Below are 20,823 nucleotides of genomic sequence, written 5' to 3' on the forward strand. Positions count from 1 at the left end.
TTTTAATTTTTGATGATGCAACTAAATATTTATAAATACTTTGTCCCAATTATTGAAAAGCATTTTTCAAACAGTAGTCGATTAGAAATTTTTTGTTATCAATTTTTAGATAAAATATAGAGATAGAAATCTTAAAAAAAGATAAAAAAGTTTGCGTACAGTTTTTGTAAATTGTCTCACAATTTTGTTTTCTAAAAACTATAACAGTTTACTCAAAAAAAGCTTGCAAATAAACCAAAAATAGTATGAAAAGTGAAAATATCTCATAAAAGTAAAGAATAAAAAGCAAGAAAAATGGAATTTTTTCGAAATTTAATATTATTTGTCATTTTTTGTCAGTCGGCAATTGAGGGACATCGAATTCTTGGCATATTTCCATTTGCAGCGAGAAGTCATAATATTTTCTTCGAGGCTCTAATGAAGGGTTTGTCAAAAGCTGGACATCAGGTGGATGTAATTTCTCATTATGAACCACGATATTCGGGTGAGAATTTAACGCGAATATTGGATTTGAGTAAATTTGAAAATCAACTAGTGGTTGACAATGAAATCGGAATAGCTTTTGAATTTGATGACAATATTATTAAATTTATTTCCACCAAGTTCGGAAATGATCTTTGCGAACTGATGGGATCTGAAGAAATGCAAAATATTTTACAAAATTCTCTCAAGGAACGCTCTTACGATCTTGTCATCAGTGAGGTGAGTTTTTATCTGTCGTTCATTAATCTTTAACATTAATTAGAATTTAATTGCATTTAATGCAAACTCCAAATTCCAAATTGATAAAAACATTAAAAAGCGTGACGTAAGATAAATTTGAAAAATAAATAAATAAATTTGAAAAAAATGAATTACTTTCTAGTTTTTTGGAGCCACTTGCTTCTTTGGAATCGGGAATTTTCTTCAAGTCCCTGTCGTGGCCGTTATCTCGATTCCAGAGCCCATTTGGGCAATGAATGCCATGGCTCTTCCATTCTCCACGGCTTTCTATCCAAGTACAATGATGGACATTGGATCTATTGAAACATTCTCGGATCGTCTGAAAAATACTCTGTCTAAGTACATAGCCCTGTGGTTATTTTGTTGGTATACCGATAAGCCGCAAACTGAAGCAATGAGAAAATATCTCTCACCTCAAATACCCTCCATCAGAGAAGTCGAAAAGGGAATTAGTCTCCTTGTAACCAATAATTTCCATTCTTTATATGGAATTCATCCCATCACTCCTGATGTGATTGAAGTTGGAGGAATTCACATTGGTCAAAATGAGGACAAATTAAGCCCCGTGAGTTTTTCATCAATGAATCTGAAAATAAAAAATTCTTTAAAATAATTGAATTTCTGCGAAAATTTTTGATAATTATCAAAATAATTGAATTTTTATCGTTAATATTGATATTTATGAAAATAATTGAATTTTAAAAACAATTTTATTAAAATTTCAAAACATAATTAAATTTTTGGGAAGAATTTTATTATTAATCAAGATAATTGAATGATTTCGTTTCTCTTATACAAATTTTTGTAAAAAAATATTTTTTTATTTATATAAAAATAAAATTACTTTTTGTCCTGAAAAAAATTTCAGGAATTAGAAAATTGGATGGAACAGAGTACAAGTGGAGTTGTGTACCTTTCATTTGGAACTGCAATTCGTGTGGAGACTTTACCGAAGGAGACAATTCTCGCTTTCTATTCCTCCTTCGCAAAAATCGCACCAGTGAGAATTTTAATGAAGATCAAGGATAAACATCTTCTTCCTCCGGGTCTTCCTGAAAATGTGAAAATTCTACCATGGCTTCCACAAATACAAGTTCTAGGTTTTTTGTCTTTTTTCAATATTCTTTTTGTAAAAATTAAAGTTTAATTGTATTAAAATTTCAAATTCACCTCTTTTTCCAGGACACAAAAATACAAGAGCCTTCATAACACACTGCGGCCTGCTGGGTCTCCAGGAATCCCTTTATTTCGGCGTTCCCATCATTGGAATTCCCCTTCACTCGGATCAATTTCGGAATGTGCAAATTTTCGTCACAAAAAATATGGGAATTCGCATCGACTATGGGGAGATTACGGAAAAAAGTTTGGATAACGCTTTAGAGGGGATATTGAATAATCCCTCCTATCGGTAAAGAAATATTTTTTCAGAAGAGAATTGAAAATTTTGTTATTTATTTATATTTATAAATAAAATAACTTTTATATTTACAAATAAATTTGAAAATTCTTTTAGGGAAGCAGCAAAATATGAGTCAAAAGTTTTTCAAGATCGACCATTACAACCGATGGAGTCGGCAATTTTTTGGATTGAATACATTCTGAGAAATGGAAAAGATTCTCTAAAATCGCCGGCAATTCATTTACACTGGTGGCAAGCATCTTTAGCAGATGTGTATTCTTTTCTACTATTTTTCTTCTTTTTAATAATCTATCTTCTTTATTTAATTATCAAAATTATTTCTCGCAAACTTGTTGCTTTTAAGAAATTTATCAACAGACGGAAAGAAAAGTTTTCGTAAAATTAACATTTCAATTTTAAATCTAAGATAAAGAATGTAGCTAGAAAATATTAGTAGAACATATTTTATTCAATTTTTCCCACATTTATATATTTCATATACATATATATAAAATGTAGATAATAACTAATGATTTTTTTGTATATAATTTCTTAGAAAAGTAAGAAACTGCCATAGACTTCTACTTTAATGTGTCATTACTATTATAAATTTATTATATAAAAAAAAATTAATTGCATCATTTCACACATTTTGGCAGTTTTTAATATTGTAAAAATTTATCATTAGAGTAAAATTTTCATTTTACTGATTTCATCGACATTTACAAATAGTTGTTCGATTCTAAAACGACGATTCTAAAGGAAAGTGTATCTTTTTTATATATCAAAAAAAGAAAGTCGAAAACAAAAATGTTTATAAACATTTCAGTAATATCAAGTGCGTAAAATACTTATCAACACGGATTGATTGAATCTATTTGAAAAATTAATTGAATTAGTCGACAAGAATAATTAAACTTCTTAAAATAAAATAAAAATTGTCGCAAAATTTTTTTTTCACTTCTCCAGGAAAATAGGTCCAAAAACTTGAGAATCTTGAGTCTTGATTGTTTCTGTAAAAAAAGAAATTTGATTATAGTATTTTTATTTTAAAAATAATATTTGGGGCGTTCTCCGTCAGATTTTCACTCAAAATTTTTTTTGTATTAAAACAATTTTTTTCGAATTCTATATGAAAAATAAGTAATTACGTGTTTTTTTATTTTTTTATTTGATCAAAATTATAAAAGTTATGATTTTTTAAAATTTAACATCTTCGGAAGCAAAGGATTTTTGAAACACTTTTAACTCCGTTATACCAAAAGATAAAAAATAATGTAATATATGAAAATAACTTGTTTTTTCTTGAATATTTCAAATATGTAATAAAAAATAACTTTAATAAAGCGAAAACATTAAATAAATTGAAATTTCGTCTAACATGTGACTTTTCTCAAAAGCGAAGTAATCGATTTTCGATTTTTTTTCTTTCATTACAACCACTGATGAATAAAGAAATTTTTCCCACTTATGCAAAAGTGGTGTTCTTTAGGGATCAAATTATATTTAAAATTATATCAGTCGTTGCACAGATTTTACAGAAGGAAATAAAGAAATTAACCACTAAACATTCGTTTTCTTTTGTTTTTGAAGGTTAAATTTTTAAAAAGTGTAAAAATCGAATAAAACTCTGTGCAACTACTGACATAATTTTAAATATAATTTGAACCCTAAAGAACACCACTTTGGCATAAGTGGGAAAAATTTCTATATTTATCAGTGGTTGTAATGGACGAAAAAAATCGAAAATCAATTACTTCGCTTTTGAGAAAAGTCACATTTTTGACGAAATTTCAATTTATTTAATGTTTTCGCTTTATTAAAGTTATTATTTATTACATATTTGAAATATTCAAGAAAAAACAAGTTATTTTCATATATTACATTATTTTTTATCTTTTGGTATAACGGAGTTAAAAGTGTTTCAAAAATCCTTTGCTTCCGAAGATGTTAAATTTAAAAAAATCATAACTTTTATAATTTTGATCAAATAAAAAAATAAAAAAACACGTAATTACTTATTTTTCATATAAAATTCGAAAAAAATTGTTTTAATACAAAAAAAATTTTGAGTAAAAATCTGACGGAGAATGCCCCATTTAGATGTTAGTTTTTTAAATGATAAATAATTTTATACAATAAATTAATTAATTAAAAATTAAATTTATTATTTACAATAAAAAAATTTTGTGGCTAAATTTAAATAAATTCGCAAAATATTTAAATTTATTTATAATTAAAATTTTATGCTTATATATTTAAATAAATTCAAAATATTACACGTCATGTTACACTTGTTTAAACGTTATCGTAAATACTGTCGAAGGTCTTCGAAAATAAACCTTGAAACTTTCGTTTTTACTTTTTTCAATGAAAATTATTCTAATTTTAAATTTAAAATCCATCAAATTAAAGATCATTGAATTTTTGCAAAGAATTTTGTCAAAAAATTTTTAAATAATTGAATTCCTTCAAAGAATTTTCTTATTTAGGGAAAATAATTGAATCCTTGGGAAAAATTTTGTTAAAATTTTTGAAAATTTTGTTAAAATTTTTGAAAATTTTAATTAAATTCGTTTTGAAGAAATTCTTTGAATTTTTTTTTAATAATGGAGTTTCTTTAATAATTTTAATTAAAAATATTGTAAATAATTAAATTTTATGAACAATTTCTTTCAAGTTTTTAAAATAATCGTGTTTGTTGCTAATTGAAATTGAAAATTTAATTACTGAATATTATTAAAATTTTAGAAAAATTTAAATCTTGAAAAACTTTATAACGAATTAAAAAAAAGTTGAATTCTTTCGTGAAATTTTATGGAATATAATTGAACTTTTGCAAAGAATTTTACTATTTATAAATATAATTGAATTGTTTTGAAGGATTTATTAAAGTTTTAGAAAATAATATAATTTTTTCGAAATATTTTATAAGGAATTAAGAAAAAAATTGAATTCTTTCGTGAAATTTTTTTGAAATTAATAAACAAGAATAATTAATTAGTAAATTAGTTAATAATTGAATTTTTTTAAAGTTTGAATCTGAAATTATTCAAAAATTCATATTTGAAAATAAAAAATTTTGTAATTTGCATAATAGTAATAAATTGAATATCACGTTCTGCGCGCTAGCGTGCATAACATTTGCTAGTTAATAATACTTTCTGAATGTTGAAAGTTTTCTTTTTACTTAATTTTTTTAACTTGTTCATTTACATAGTTTCTTTTTGTTTTTAATTTTTTTCCCCTTTAATTTTCTTTTTTATTTATCCATCTTCTTTTGGTTTGTTACTTCAAGAATTAAAGTTCCCAGAACTAATAAGCATTCCAGAGGTGAAAAAAAGAAAGAAAGATAAAGAAACGCACTTTTGGAAATTAATCAAGACCAACGTCATCATTGGGAGCAGAAGGTTTCGGAGGCGTCGCACCAGCTCCAGGAAATCCTGGCATTCCACCCATCATTCCAGGGAATCCTCCCATTCCTCCCATTCCTCCGGCACCTCCGAATTTCGACGCGACCTTGGTTATCAACGACATGATCTTCGGATTGTTCTGATATTTGAACATATTTGCAGGATTCGACGAAATGTCTTTAAAAGCTTCGGCCACTTCTGGATCCTACAAAAAAGAAAGAGTAATAAAAAATCGTTTTTTTTTAATTTTTAATTTTGTTTTTATTTTTACTTTTGCAATTTTTTTTCAATTTTTTCCTGATTTATTACAATTTTGATTTAATTATTAAAAAAAAATAATAGTAACTTTGTTTTCAGAAAGAAAAACATACCTGGAAAGATTGAAGAACGTCGGGATCGTTCAAAAATTGGTAAAAATCTCCATCAGAATTGGTCTGTGGAGTTCGAGTATTATCATCGCGAGCTTTGGAACAAGCTTCTTGAGCTTTTTTCAATCTCTCTTGACGTTCGCGATCCTTCTTCTCCGATGCCTTGCGCTCTTTTTTTCTTCTGTGCTCTTCGAGTTTTCTCGCCTGTAAAATACACACACGATAAGTCACACATGAGATAACAAAAACAAAATAATACGTCTTATCAATATCAAACTCTTTAATGTTATACAGTTTTAGAAAAGGAAAAGATAAAAAGCAAGATAAAGAACAACCAGTTTTTATCATGACGTTCATTCGTCGATATGTCATACTCTCTCTTTTCATTTTTTCTATTAATTTCAGTGAGGAATCGAGAATTTTAGCGATTTTCCCAAATCCTGGACATGATGGGGATATTTCCAATAAAGCACTCGTGACAATTTTACTGGAACGAGGACATCACGTGGATCTCATCTCAAGATTCGAAATTATTGAAAATGTGGAAAATTCGTTAGGAAATTATACATTTTTGTTAAATTTCAATGAAATTGACGATTATTCGGAATCTTGTTCGTCGAGTGAATTTACATCTGATCCAGTTTGGTATACTTCAGAGGAATTTGGCAATAAACTTTGCAACATGCTCGGCGATAAGGAGATGCAAAAACTTTTTCGTAACTTGAGAGAAAATTTCAAGTACGATATTATTTTAATGGAGGTAAAATTGTCTTTATAATTTTTGCTACTATATTCCTATCCGAATCAATTACGAAATATTTTATCGAACAATAAAATTCTATTTTTCAGATTTTTGGCGCGAAATGTTTCATTGGACTCGGTGAATTTTTGAAGGCGCCAGTGATTTTGATTTCAAATCAAGTGCAATTGTCCTGGATTGAGGAATCAATTGTAAATCCAGAATCGATATACATCACAAATTGTTTTAAGGAATTAAATAGTGAAGCGAGTAATATTTTCACTCGTTTGAGAAATAGTTTAATGATACTTTTCCAAAATTATCAATTTTACCGTTATACACAGAGGCAAACGGAAATCATGAGAAAATATCTCGATCCAAAATTGCCGGAAATTACACAAATGGAAAAAAATGTTTCTCTAATTTTATCAAATTCTCATTACAGTCTAAATTCCATTCGTCCTTTGACATCTGCTTTTGTTCAAATTGGAGGATTACATATTGCGGAAGACAAAAGCAAATTATCATCAGTAAAAAATTCATTCTTTAACTAAATTCAAATTTGAGAATAAAATTTAAAGATTAATTAAATCAATTAAATTAATAAATTATTTCTAATTTATTAAATATTATTATTAATTTCGATTATTAACTTTTTATTATTCTTTATCACTGTTAATTTAAAAAAAGGAATTTCTCTTTAATTTTTCCAATTGTTTTTTTCAGAAACTAAAACGCTGGATGGATAAGAATACAAAAGGAATCGTTTATTTTGACTTGGGACCAAAAATTTTACTTGAAAATTTACCAAGAAAAATGATTATCGCCTTTTTGGCGTCATTTGCCAAAATAAAACCCTTCCAAGTTCTACTGAGGGTGAAAGATGTCGAGAAACTTCCCCTCGAACTTCCCAGAAATGTCAAAGCATGTGCACACATTCCCAGAATTCAAGTCTTAGGTATTCGATATTTCATTTCGAATTCGCATTTTTAAGAAAATTTTCAACTCTACTGATATAAACAATTTTTTAAATTTAAATTCTTCTGACATTTTTTTCTCAATTTATTTATTATTGTGACTAAATTAAATCATTAGTAATCTGATAAATTAATTTTTAATAAAAGTTTAATTTAATCGACTGGAATAAGAAATTTTTGCAACATTTTTGTCAGCTCATAAAAATGTCAAAGCGTTTATAACGCTGGGAGAAAATTTTGCCCTTCAAGAAGCACTTTATTTTGGCGTTCCTATTATCGGTATATCATATTCGTTGGTTCATTCGCAAAATCTACAAAGTCTTGTTGAGAAATTCGTCGCCTTTGAGATAAATTTCGAGGATCTCAACGAACCAAAAATTAACGAAGCCTTGACGATTGTTTTAAATGTGAAAATAATTAGGTAAACGCAAATCTTTTCGAATACAATCAAAAGGAGCTATTAAAAAATTAAATTTTTCCTTTCAGCCAACAAGCGAAACGATGGTCAAAAATTTTCAAGGATCGTCCCTCAAGTGCAAAAGAAACGGCAATTTACTGGATAGAGTACATAATCGATGGACCAAAATCATTCAAATCGCCTACAATTTTCCTCGATTGGTATCAATACGAACTTTTAGATATTTACGCACTTTTACTATTTTTCCTTCTATCATTAATTTACTCATTTGTACTAATTTTAAAAAAAATAAAAATTGAAAACTTTTTTCTATAAAAAAAATCTCAAAATTTCGAGAAATAATTTTGTTAAAAAAAATCAACCTTCCACAAATTCAGAAATAAACATCAATCTTGATTTTGAAAAGGCCGAAAATAATTTCATGGTCAGTAAACAAAATCTTGTCAAGGAAGTTGAAAAAAAGGGATTTGGGGAATATTTTCGAAAACAATCTTTTATTTTCTGACTGATAAAGTAAATTACGGTAAAATAATTTGCCTATCGAGAAAACAGAATAGGGTGCATCTTTTCTTAGGAAGGCAATGCCAAAATTGAATAAGGAGTGACGATAAAGGGGAGAAAGGGGAAGGGTTAAAGACGTTAAAAGCTGTGAGGAGCCACCTTATACGGCGGCGGCCCGGACGTCTAAATATAAAGGCGCCCGACACCGCGACGCAGTCCTCTGCCCGACTCGAAATCTCACGGAAAATCTCATCAACCAGATAAGAGTAGGGAAATGCAGTCTCTTAAATTAATTCCCTGGTGCAATGATCTCCTATCAAGCAATGCCCCCCAAGCCCTTCCCTTTTTTCAAATTTCATTTTTAATAAGTCAATTTCCAATTAAAATTTACTAATTCCTTGATTTCCTAATAAATATTGAAAACATTATTAAATCTATTTTTCAATAAATTTAGGAGTTGTTTTTATCATTTATTAATCTAATGATAATTTTTGTACTCAATTTTTCTTTCTTGAAGACATTGTAAAAGAGGAAACGACAAATTTCGTTTTGTCCAAACTAAAAATTCGTTTTCTTTAAAAGAAAAATATTTATTTTTACATACTGCAATTTTTTTTATATCAAATAGAGAAATTTTTTTAAATTACAAAATTAAATTTTGTAACACTTTTTATAATTTTTGTAATATAGATTAGTGAAAATTGAAAAAAACATTTCGACATTTTAATGTAAAAAAAAATTCGATAGAAACAAATTTTCATAAACAATTTAATGAATACAAAAATATTATTTAATATTTATAAATATAAATAAATGTATTTATTTATAGAGAAAAAAGAGAGAGGAAAAATTAGAGAAAAATACAAAGTTGAGGAAAATTTATCTTGTGGAGCAATTTTGATTGAAAATAACTCGCCAAATTCTAACGAGAATTTTATTCAAAATGAATAATATGAAAATCGTATTGAAAACATGGAAAATTAATAAAATTTCGAAACAATTAATTACGGGAACAATATCGTTTTCAATGAATTGAAGAGCCATCTGTGAAAAGATTCAAGTTGCAGGTGCGCAAGAAAATGTTATCGGCAGATAAACTGAATGAAGAATTTTTTCCTCTGAATGGGACGGAAGAAAAGAAGAAAAATTTTTTAACAAAAAATTACTAATTATAGAAATGGATAAATTTTTTCTGAATTATAATTAGATCTCTCAGTAAAATAATTATGTATTAGGTACAAAATATCGTTTCATCAGCTCTTTAAATTATAAAATAAAAAATCGTTAAAAAAATTTTTTTATTCTAAAAAATGCATTAAAGGTTGAAAATTAAAACTGAAAAAATTACTCTGCTGTGGATCGAAACACAGGACAAATATTTCAAATTAAAATTCTTTAAACATTTTTTTTAATTTAAAAGAAACTTAAAAAAATCTTTTGACGTTAATTATAATCAAAATTAAGAAAAATATATTTTTTTCCGTCTCAAGGGGCCAAGGTTTTTCTATTCAAAAAATATTGACATCATCCGTACAAATAGTTACAACTTTCCCGTCAGGAGTCGTTTGGCAGTGAGCATTGAAACTTTGAAATTCACGTCCAATTACCTGCGATTTCAATTTCCTGAATCTTTGTCTTAACGGACGACCTCACTTGTTTCTAAATATTGGCAAAGTTCAATTTTCCCTCGCAAAAGTGAGAGAAAATTTTCCAAAAACCCCCCCGAAAAAATAAATTATTTTCTTAAAATTTAAATTTTGAAATAATTTTTCAAAACTTGCAGCTTTTGCAAGCAAAATGTAGTTTTACGAAAAGATTTTTTTTCAATTTCTGAAAAGGAAGAAAAAATGAAAAAAAAGAAAGAAATTTCTAATCGACCTTTTGAACTTTTAGATTGGTCAAAGCAGATGAATTCTGCATTTCTAGGAATCAGGTCGCACTGGATATTTTTAACTCACAATTTTGCTGTAAACTTAAAGCCAAACTATTTAGTGATTTCAAATAATCAGCTCGGATTTTTTAGTCTCGAATTTGACTTACTAGCACAAATCACAAAAGTGACTTTCAAAAAACTAAAGAATAAATACTCCAAATACAAAATTGAAAAAGAAAATTAAATTTACAAATTTCTGGAAAAAGGTCCATCGAGAAAATTTATTCACTTCTTGACGATCTAAATTCCCATTTTTCAGACTTGACCGAAATATGTATTGGGCGTCACATCAAGTTCTCAAGAGTGAACACGTTGGGACAAATTTAGAACCACGTACGAGATAAATCATATAAAAATTGAAAAATCTCCTGCATATACTTTTATATTAAATTGAAAAATAGGGGAAATAATTTTGAGGAATTTTCAGGAGGCCTTTGTGTCAAGGTCAAGACTTCGCCTTGAGGAGAGAATCTCCAGAGGAAATTTGAAGAACTTCTTATCGTAGTCGTTGTGGATAGTTCGAGAGACAAGAAAAAGAGGGAGAGAAGACGATGACGAGATAGACTCGAAACTAGAAGGGAAGAGGGACCAGAGGGGTTGGCCGAGGTCCTCATCGTCGTTTCGACGACAGTTTCTCGCGAGTGCGAGTTGTAACCGAGTACCGCGACTAACGAGAGAGTGATCGAGGCCCGCCAGCTCGGCTCATCGTGAACAGTGCTTAGTGAACCGAAATGACGGGCTCGCGGTTAAGACCCGCGATCTTCGTCGGCCTCTTCCTCGGCCTCCTAGCCGCTTCCTTGCAGGGTAAGTTTTTCCAATCCTTCGATAACAATTCCCACTTCCATGAAACGAAAAAATCAGACCAAAAATCAATTATTTCCCTGCTTTCCAATTTTTGTCTTCTGCCGAATACTCAAATTTTCATTCTTTCTAAAAGAGAAACTTTTTTAACCTTCTAAAAAGAAAATCTTCCGTGTTCTGTAAATAGAGAAAAAAATTACTCGTTCCAAAAAATTCCCTGTCCCTGAGACAAAAATATTAAAATAACGTCAAAGCGTTTGTCACGCTTATTTTTATTTTAGTTCAAGTGCGTTACGTAAAACTTTTTGCAAAATGTTGGTAACATGGAGTAGTGACGGAAGATATGAAGAGAAGAAGAAAAGAAAAAGAATTGAGGTGAAATTTCGAAGGAGCAAAAAAAAAAAAAAACGCGTGGTCGGTATTTAAAATTAGATCAGTTCTTCACCCCCGGATCAGAGACGCTTGTGTCGCTGACGAACGAGCGTCGACCAAACATCAAGGTCAATGTTACGTAAGGTCTTCACCATCATCATCAAGTCACTTGCCTCCGAAAAAAAGAAGAAGACAACCAGTTTCGATTAACGACCCCTATTACTACTTTTTTCCTTTTTTTCACCTACAACATAAAAAGTAATTTTTGTGAATGTAAAAATGTTTCCTAATTTTAGTAACTTTTGTTGAAAATGCCCAACATTTCAAATTATCAATACAATTTTTTTTCGCTGTATTTAAAAATAATTCCAAACAAGTTTTGAAAAATTACTATTTAAAAAAAAAGAAGTTCTGGAAAGAAATTGGAAAAGATTTTGGCAATACGTTGACTTCGCCAATTTTGGAAAGAAAGAAATAATCTGAAATGGAGGCGAGGAAGAAAAAAAAAGAACCAAAAAGGCTATTTTGAATTGAAAAAAAATCAGTTGGTATTTTACTACCTACTTGACATTAACTGCACTTAGAAGACAGGTGTCTGCCATTTTCGTGCAGATAGTTGTTAAGAAGACTGAATTTTAAACAGAAAAACTATACTAATAATTGGATTAACGATTCTACACTAAAAATTCAATAAATTCACATTTTATTGAATTTTAGAGAATTCTTTCGAAAAATTTTTGTTGAATTTTGAATCCAACGCTCCTTTAACCTCGATTCATTTTTCTGAATTTGTATTAAAAATTTCAGCTGCTTGGTTATTTCTTCAAAATTAAAACAAACCGAATCTTTCCTTTTTCATCAAAGGATCAGAAACAATAATTGTAAATTTCAAATTTGTCGATTTGTCTCAATAATTCTTTCTCTGCATTATGCAATATTCTTTTTCCTCCTTTTTGCTGAACAAGGTACCGAAATAGATTTAGTTATTTTTTATTTGCATAAAACTGCATCTCTCGGATCATAAGTGAATAATTTTCAAAAATCACTAAATTCTCCAATTCTAAAGTCGTCGCAAATCTACAAATTTCATCTCTAGGTACAAGAATCCGATAGAAATTTCACAAGAAACTGAAAACAAAAAACAAAAATATGAACAAGGCAAAAATAAATAAAATAACCAGAAAATATAAAAACAAAAAAAAATAAATTCCACTTCTCACTAGTGAGAATTCATCATCAATTCTTCATCACCTTGACATTCGTATGAACCGAAATCTCCGTCATCGGCAACTCGTTAAATTACTCCAGATCCCCAATGAAAATAGCGAGTAAGAGAGACTCAAGGGCGCAGACGAAAGAAAGGTGCGAAAAGATAATTCTCTGACGGACAAGAACAAGAAAAAAGAATTCTTAACTTGACATCGCAAGTCATGTCAGGAATCTGTCCAAGCATTTGGCATTAGATTCGAGTTCTTTCTTGATTCGCAAATCTCCACAATTTGTTTGAATTAAATGCTCCGGAAAATCCTGCTCTCCGAAAAATATACAAGTCCAAATGAATACGGGAAAACTTTTCCTCTGAAAACAACTAGAATTCTCATTTGGTATTAAAAAAGAAATTCACAACACAAATTTCTTTTTGAAATTTGACAATTTTTCCAAATTTGCCACCCAATAAAAATAATATCCCTCGCTATTCCCTCGCTCAATATATAAATATTTCCCGAGTGTAACTTTCTTGGGCCACAAGCCGCCTACCCGAAGTTAAACTTAGAATTCGATCCCTTCCCTGGTCCTAAGTGAGAAAAAGAGAGAGAGAGAGAGAGAAAATTGTCATTTTCACTCGCCAAAAAATTATTGGCAAATTTTATACACATTGTCTAAAACAAGTTGTATGTCTAAAAGAAAAAAAACTGGAAAAATTTCCAAACTACTATTTTTCCTCCCTGGAAAATAAATTCACTAATTCGTGGATTTTTTTCGTAGAAAATAATTTAGCGTTCTTTTAAACTAACTTTAAAACTGACATAACTGACATAACTTCAAAACTAAAAAATAATTTTTAACGTAAATGAAAAAAAAAAATTATTTCAAACATTTATCGAAAGGTACTCGACATAATTTTTTCTGTGCTCACTAGATTTTCCAAAATTGTTCGAAATTAATTTTTTGTGCATTTCTTTACGTTAAAAATGAATTTTCAAAGTTTTTGTTTCTCCTTAAATGAAAAAAATATTTTTTCTCATATTTATGAGTCAATTACTGATAAATGATGGAAAAATAGAATTTTCATGATTAATTAAATTAACAGGGTTGCCACAAAAATTTAATTTTATCTTTCCAGTAGTTTTAATAAAAATTCCTGACTTTTCCCTGATTCCCCTGGCCTGTGGCAACCCTGAAAAATGAAAAGAACTATAAAATAAAACGGAAATAATGTGGAAAGAGAAAAATTGTGGAAATAAAGTTTGACGTAAGTGAAATTGCATTTCCCAGGGGTGCAAGGTGAAGAGGAGCTAGAGCCGGTGCCCTCGGAAGACTTGTGTCGACCCTACATTGAAAAGGCGTTAAAGGATCTTGGCACAGGTAATTCTAGAAGTACTTGCGAGTGCTTGAATGGAGCACAACGATCTTTAGAATGTTTCATTTGAAGGATCTGTCGAGCAGACCAGTGCCGAAGTCGAGGCTGGGGACAATCTTCAAGATACTGGAAACGAGGAGATAAGCGTGCAAGTAATTGATAAAATTGAATAATTCCCCCTGCCACCAATTTCTCTATTCTCTGCTGATGAGAGTATAATATCTTCTCTAGGACGATGAGCCAGCGAGCAAAGATGACGAATCTCAGGAAGCTGACCAGGACAGTGGCGGTGGAGAGGTAGTGGATCTCCCAAGCGAAGAGGTTCACGTCGAACATGAATCCGCCGAAAAAACGGACGACAGTGACGAGACTGCTGAACAGAAAGGTGACAATTTTCATTCTCAGATCTTTTCTAATTTCTCAATAAATATAAATGTTTAAAAGTAATTAATAAAATTAAAAATTGGTTTGAAAAATTATAAAGTAAATAAGAAAATTGTCTTAATGTTTTTAATTTTTTTTCTTTTAATTCTTAATTTTTTTGTGGTATTTATAAATTTATCGACTGATGAAGTGATTCTTGTAGATGAAAAATCGGAAGAAAAGCCGGAGGAAATCGAAGTAATTGCCGAGGACTCGAAGGAAGCTGAGAAAGTTTCGAAAGAAGAGATCGAAACGTCTTCAAAGGAGGACGCTGAGAAAGATTCGAAAGAAACTGCCGATGACTCGACAGAAGCAGCAGACAAAGTTTCGAAAGAGACTGATTCAGAATCAGATGGTACCAATTTAAAAGAAGGCACAGATTCTAAAGAAGATGGTACAGCTTCTAAAGAAGATGGTACAGATTCTAAAGAAGATGGTACAGATTCAAAAGAAGACGGTACAGATTCAAAAGAAGGTGATACAAATTCAAAGGAAGATGCCACAGAATCAAAAGAAGATACAGATTCAAAACATGACACTAAGGACTCTAAAGAAGACGATATCGATTCCAAAGAAGCTGACAAGACTTCGAAAGAAAGCGCCGAGGCTGCAGGAGGAGCAGAGAAAATCGAGGACGAATCCGTAGAGAAAAAGGATGAAGACGATTCGAAAATAGATTCAAAGGAAGATGTGAAAGAGGATTCTAAGGAAGAAGCTCACGATGATAAATCAGTTGCGAGTAAAGAAGATGCAGCAGACTCGGGAGAAAAAAGCGAAGAAGTAGACGGAAAGTCCGAAACTGATTCAAAGGAAGATGCAAGCAAACAAATCGACAGTAAAGAAAATAACGAAACCGACAGTAAAGACGATTCACAAGAAACTAAAGATTCAAAGGAAGAAGTAGATTCACAAGAAATTAAATCTCGTGGTCGAAGAGAAGTCGGCGAAAATGTCGAGCAATCCGACGAAACAAGCAAAGAAGGCGGTAGGTCCTAAAAACAAAAAAGTATTATTTTTTATATTTATTATTTAATAAAATAAATTTTCAGAAGGCGACGGAAGCAACGAAGGAGACTCCACGCCAGAGGAGGAATTAATTCAGGAAATAGAGATTCCGGAGAATTTACGACCAAGAGATCACATTAGTCAAATATTGAAATTAGATGAAGACAATGAAGTGAAAGAGAAGGCTATCGAAAAAGTATCTGACATTATACTCAAGGAATTGAAAAAAGTCTATGACAATGCAATTCAACCTCTGGAGACGCTATACAAATACAGAGATCTTAGTAATAGACACTTCGGAGGTTAGAAATATTTCAAATATAAATTTTAAAGTAATTTCATAATTAAATTTTAAAAATTCACTTATTAAGTACAAAATTAATTATAAAAAAAGATTACCTATTAGATAATATAGATTTTTTCTTAATTTACAGATCCGGAAATATTTTCGAAACCCCTTGTGCTGTTTATGGGACCTTGGAGTGGAGGAAAATCGTCAATTATCAATTATCTTCTGGACAATGAGTACAAAATGTCTTCCTTGAGAACAGGTAAAACTAGAGGAAAAGTGTAGATATTTTTGTATAAATATTTTTGCAAATATTTTCACTATTAAAATGAAATAGGAGCTGAACCATCGCCGGCTTATTTCAATATTTTGATGTACGGCGAAGAGGAGGAAGTTTTAGACGGTACGCAATTGGCAGCCGATTGGACATTTTCTGGACTGCAAAAATTCGGGCAGGGTTTGCTCGATCGTCTTCGGGGTCTTCGTTTGAAAAACAAATTGTTAGAGAAGGTAAGAATCTCAACGTCAGATAATATTTATGATTTTAATAAAATAAATTTTTTATCTTCAAGGTTAATATTGTCGAGATTCCCGGAATTCTGGAAGTTCGGAAACAAGTACAGCGTCTCTTTCCGTTTAACGACGCGTGCCAGTGGTTTATCGATAGAGCAGATATTATTTTCCTGGTCTACGATCCTTCAAAGTTGGACGTTGGACCCGAGACAGAGGCCATTCTCGATCAACTGAAGGGTCGCGAATACCAGGTTAGTATTTCGACAATGGCAAATTTTCTTTTTCGTTTCTTTTAAAACGATTAGATAATTAATTATTTCCAGACGAGGATAATTTTGAACAAAGCAGATCAGGTGAAACCAGAGGAACTAATGAGGGTCCAGGGGGCTTTGATTTGGAACATTTCGCCCCTGATGTCAAGTGCAGAACCGCCGGTAATGTACTCAACGTCTCTTTGGTCAATGCCCTACGAGGCCGGAGCTCCGACCAGATTGCTCTACGCCCAGGAACGAGCTCTCCTTCGAGACTTACGTTCCGCCATTGATAAAAGAGTCGAGCACAAAATCGCTAGCGCCAGAAGATTCGCAGTGAGTTTTAATCCTGTTTTTCTTTTTTTTCCAAACTGAAAGAAAATGTAAAACAAAAAAGTATTTATTTAATAATCATTCTTTTCACCAGGTGCGAGTGCGCAACCACGCGAAAATGGTGGACTGCTACCTGACGACCTACTACAATCACAAGACATTCTTCGGCAACAAGAGGGACATTAGTGACAAGATTGTCGAAAATCCCCAGGATTATCACATTTACGAGGGTCTCAGTACGTTGACAAATATCTCTCGCTACGATCTTCCTGATCCGGACGTTTATCGGGACTTTTTCCGTCTTGACGCTCTCTACGATTTCCCTCTGCTCAGCTCCACGTGCACCTACTTCCGTGGCTGTCCAATCAACAGGCTCGACGTCGCGATTGCCTACGATCTTCCGGAACTCGTTGGAAAGTACAAGAAAACCGTTGACGCCGCTATTAACGAGAGTGACCCCGGTTCCACCAGTTGAACTCTCGACAAATTTTCCATCAAATAAAACAAAATAATTTTTCAATTCAAAGCGAGCGAAAAAACCCCGAATTTGTGGGGCCAATCTCGCGTATTTAGCGAAAAACCGAATTATCCAAAACTCTAAATTTACTCTAATTCGAACAAAATCTGATTAAATTCTGAACACATGGAAATTTTATAATTTATTCACACTGCCATTTGAAGTAATTGACTTTTCATGGAAGTAATTTTCAAACAACGATCATAATATTAATGGAAGAAATTTTTGAAATAAAACGAGTTCAGAATTTTTCTGAGGACGACAAAGTGGTTTACAGTATATTACTGTATTGTCCTCTCCTAAGGGGAATCTACATCTAGAGTAACTAATTTAATTTTTTTTTCCATTCTGTGAGATGTGAAAATGTTATTCGTGTGCATGATGTACGAAAAAAAGCTTTTATTCCTTCAATAATCAAAGAAGATCGTTTCATCTTTCTATTTCTTACAAAGACCCTTCGAGTCCAACTTGAAATTGTCAACATCAGCTACTGAGATGTTTTTTTAGAAACGTGATGTTTGATTGTCATAGGCTAATTTATAAACTTAATTTTAATTTGTACACCTACTTTTAAATCATATACATAATTAAAATTAGAGAACTTTCTCTAATTCTCTATATAAATTTACTTTACAAATTTACCATATAAATTTAATATTCTACTATATAAATTTAATTATAACTCATGTAATATTGTAGTTTATGTGTAGTTTATAGAAGAAAAGTCAATATTAAATTTTAGAAAATTATTTATAAATGAAAAATGTCTGTAGTTAATTATTTATTTACAGACTGAAAATTGATTTTATAGATGTATGAAAATTTACTGGGGGGAGAATTTTAATATTTTTAAGTGCGTACTTTTAATTTTTGCTGTGAATCTTGTGCCACTGTCGAAAATCATGAGCTGAAGAAGCTGATTTATTTAAGGACTTATAGGATAATCGAGGTTTACCTCTATGATGTTAGTGATTGTTTGTCACTTAGGAAATCGTTAATTTTAAATAAGTGTGCTGTGAGTGCTGCTCGTATATACACGCATCACCTTGTACTCTTTCCCAAAAAAATACAGTTCAACATATATATTTTCCGCAAATTAGTCTCTCAGTTTAACTCCAATCCTCTAAAAATCAATTTAATTTTTTTTCTCCGAAAATTTTAATTTCATATAGTATTTTTTCTTTGACTAATAAAAAACAATAAACAGATTAAGAAAACATACAATTACCTCCCTTAATTTAATTTTAACTCGGAATAATTTTTAATCTCGTGTAGTATTTTTTTGGCTAATAAAATCAATAAGATAAGAAAACATACAATCCCTTAATTTAAAAAAAGGAATTTTATAAAAATTTTTTTTAAATAATTAAATTCTTTGACAAAATTTAATTAAAATAGTATATATTAAAAATCATTGAGTTGAGGAAAATTTTTGAAAATAATTGGTAATTTTGCCAAGAATTTTAAGAAAATTTTTGAAAATAATTGAAATTTTGCCAATTTATGAAAATTTAATTATTTCTAAAGAGAATTTTTAAAAAAATTTTGAACATAATATTGAATTTCTGTAATTATTTGAAAATTTTCTAAAATTCTCCAAGTATTATATCGTACAATTTACGAATTTTTGGTCTTTTCTCAATCAAATTTCGGACTTTACTGACCTTTTTTTTAAAAGAAACTGACTTACGGACCCAGTTCGAGCCCTAAATGTCTGAAAAAAAATTCTTGGAGCTGAAAATAAAATAAAATTTTAGGAGAATAAAAAACTTACGTTTGGCGTAACTTCCTTGAGCCATTCCTGAGCTAATTCGTCAAAATCGACCTGACAGGCGAATCTCAAGTCACTGGCGGCTTCTTCCCATTTGCCCAAAAGTTGATAGGCACGTCCGCGAAATCTGTGAGCGGCTGGACTGTCAGGATTCAGTTCCAATGCACGATTACAGTCTCGAATACAGGCATTTGGTTTATTTAAATTCAAATAAACTTGTCCACGTTTTGCGAATAAAAGTGCCTTCTGTGGATTCAAAATAATTGCCTCTGTATAAAGTTGAATGGCTTTTTCAAAATCTTTTTCTGCATACGCGGAAACTGCCTCGGGCCATTTTTCCTTCGACTCGGAAATTTCCTCCTCTGTTGGTACAGCCGTTGGATCGCCCATTTTTTGCGGAGCGTCTGTATCTGGTTCTGAATCATTTTTTCAAAGGGGGGGGGGGGGAATATCATCAGTATCAGAAAAATAAAATTTTTTTTTTAATAAAGTAGTCGAGAAAATTTACCTATTACTCCAGTCATGTCCAGCTCGATATCACTGTCTTCAGTTTCTGGTTCAGATTCAACCACCGGTTCACTGGCTTTAAATTCTTCGGGTTTCTTCTCGTTTTTTCTAGACTTTGGAACTGTACCTCCAAAGTGCTTGACAAAATCTTTCATGAACGAAAGTTCCGGAAGATTTAGAACCTCAGGATCTTTGATACACATCTCCGTGAAGAATTTCAACTCTATGAGTTGCTCCTTTTTGAAAGGGTGCGACATTTTGCAATCTAAAATTAAAACTCTTTTCAAAATCCAGAAATATTGGTTTTTATATTTTATTATACCTAAATAAATTCTCTCCTATTTTCAAATTTTAATTTAAAAGAAATGAAACGTTACCCATCACTAAATTTTTTTTTTTAATACATTTATTTACTATATACAATTAAAAAAGTTGTATTAAAATACCAAAAATAAAATATAATTTTTATACATATTTGGCGAAAATTCTCGAAAACAGCTTAGAAATAAAGAAAAAAAATCTTGTTAACAAGATTCTTTTTCGATTTACAAAAAAAAGAATTTTTTCCGGAATTCTAACCTCAATTGAAAATTGCGAGCGTGATAAAAATAGCAATCGCGGTTAAATGGAATTAGCATACTTTAATATATTTATCATTTCTTTATCCATCAGAAACCGGTATATATAGATGAAAAATACTTACGTTTTCAATTCGGAGTCGCCGGACGAAGCAGTGACTTGTAAAAAATTATAAATGAGAGAAACCACCACCACCACTTGAGCTGTTTTTCGCAATCACTCTCCTTTTATCTATTAATTATCAAGGCAAAAATTCCTCTCTTCAACTTGTATAAAACTCTCTCTCGACTTAATTTATTGCGAACAAAAACAAATTACGGCACACAGAATTGGCAAATGATGATAATGCGACAGTTTCGATGTGAAGTTGTCATCAAACAGGTTTGTCAACTTGTTCGTTTTCGATTTTT

At 30.6% G+C, this 20,823-nt stretch overlaps 4 protein-coding genes across 4 annotated transcripts; 3 read left to right on the forward strand and 1 right to left on the reverse strand.

Annotated features, from left to right (window-relative positions):
- The first annotated feature begins 81 nt into the window (after positions 1–81).
- On the forward strand, positions 82–3,134 carry LOC122511881 (UDP-glucosyltransferase 2-like). Its single transcript, XM_043627432.1, has 5 exons — positions 82–702; positions 866–1,288; positions 1,592–1,823; positions 1,906–2,131; positions 2,237–3,134. The coding sequence occupies exons 1-5, from the start codon at positions 295–297 to the stop codon at positions 2,520–2,522; spliced, it is 1,575 nt and encodes a 524-aa protein (XP_043483367.1). The 5' UTR covers positions 82–294; the 3' UTR covers positions 2,523–3,134.
- A 2,354-nt stretch (positions 3,135–5,488) lies between these two features.
- On the reverse strand, positions 5,489–20,782 carry LOC122511886 (putative protein FAM10A4). Its single transcript, XM_043627438.1, has 5 exons — positions 20,538–20,782; positions 19,836–20,099; positions 19,331–19,743; positions 5,907–6,107; positions 5,489–5,740 (listed from the first exon to the last, which is right to left on the reverse strand). The coding sequence occupies exons 2-5, from the start codon at positions 20,089–20,091 to the stop codon at positions 5,498–5,500; spliced, it is 1,113 nt and encodes a 370-aa protein (XP_043483373.1). The 5' UTR covers positions 20,092–20,099; positions 20,538–20,782; the 3' UTR covers positions 5,489–5,497.
- On the forward strand, positions 6,116–8,366 carry LOC122511879 (UDP-glucosyltransferase 2-like). Its single transcript, XM_043627426.1, has 5 exons — positions 6,116–6,663; positions 6,753–7,172; positions 7,369–7,600; positions 7,815–8,040; positions 8,106–8,366. Exons 1-5 carry the CDS (start codon positions 6,187–6,189, stop codon positions 8,350–8,352), a joined length of 1,602 nt encoding a protein of 533 aa, XP_043483361.1. The 5' UTR covers positions 6,116–6,186; the 3' UTR covers positions 8,353–8,366.
- On the forward strand, positions 10,658–18,320 carry LOC122511877. The gene is made up of 11 exons (XM_043627424.1): positions 10,658–11,275; positions 14,141–14,230; positions 14,298–14,377; positions 14,457–14,610; positions 14,812–15,633; positions 15,698–15,955; positions 16,088–16,204; positions 16,280–16,452; positions 16,515–16,706; positions 16,779–17,042; positions 17,134–18,320. The coding sequence occupies exons 1-11, from the start codon at positions 11,203–11,205 to the stop codon at positions 17,512–17,514; spliced, it is 2,604 nt and encodes an 867-aa protein (XP_043483359.1). The 5' UTR covers positions 10,658–11,202; the 3' UTR covers positions 17,515–18,320.
- Positions 20,783–20,823: the final 41 nt, after the last annotated feature.

Source organism: Leptopilina heterotoma, unplaced genomic scaffold, assembly GCF_015476425.1.
Source record: "Leptopilina heterotoma isolate Lh14 unplaced genomic scaffold, ASM1547642v1 Lhet_90, whole genome shotgun sequence".
NCBI classification, from domain to species: domain Eukaryota; kingdom Metazoa; phylum Arthropoda; class Insecta; order Hymenoptera; family Figitidae; genus Leptopilina; species Leptopilina heterotoma.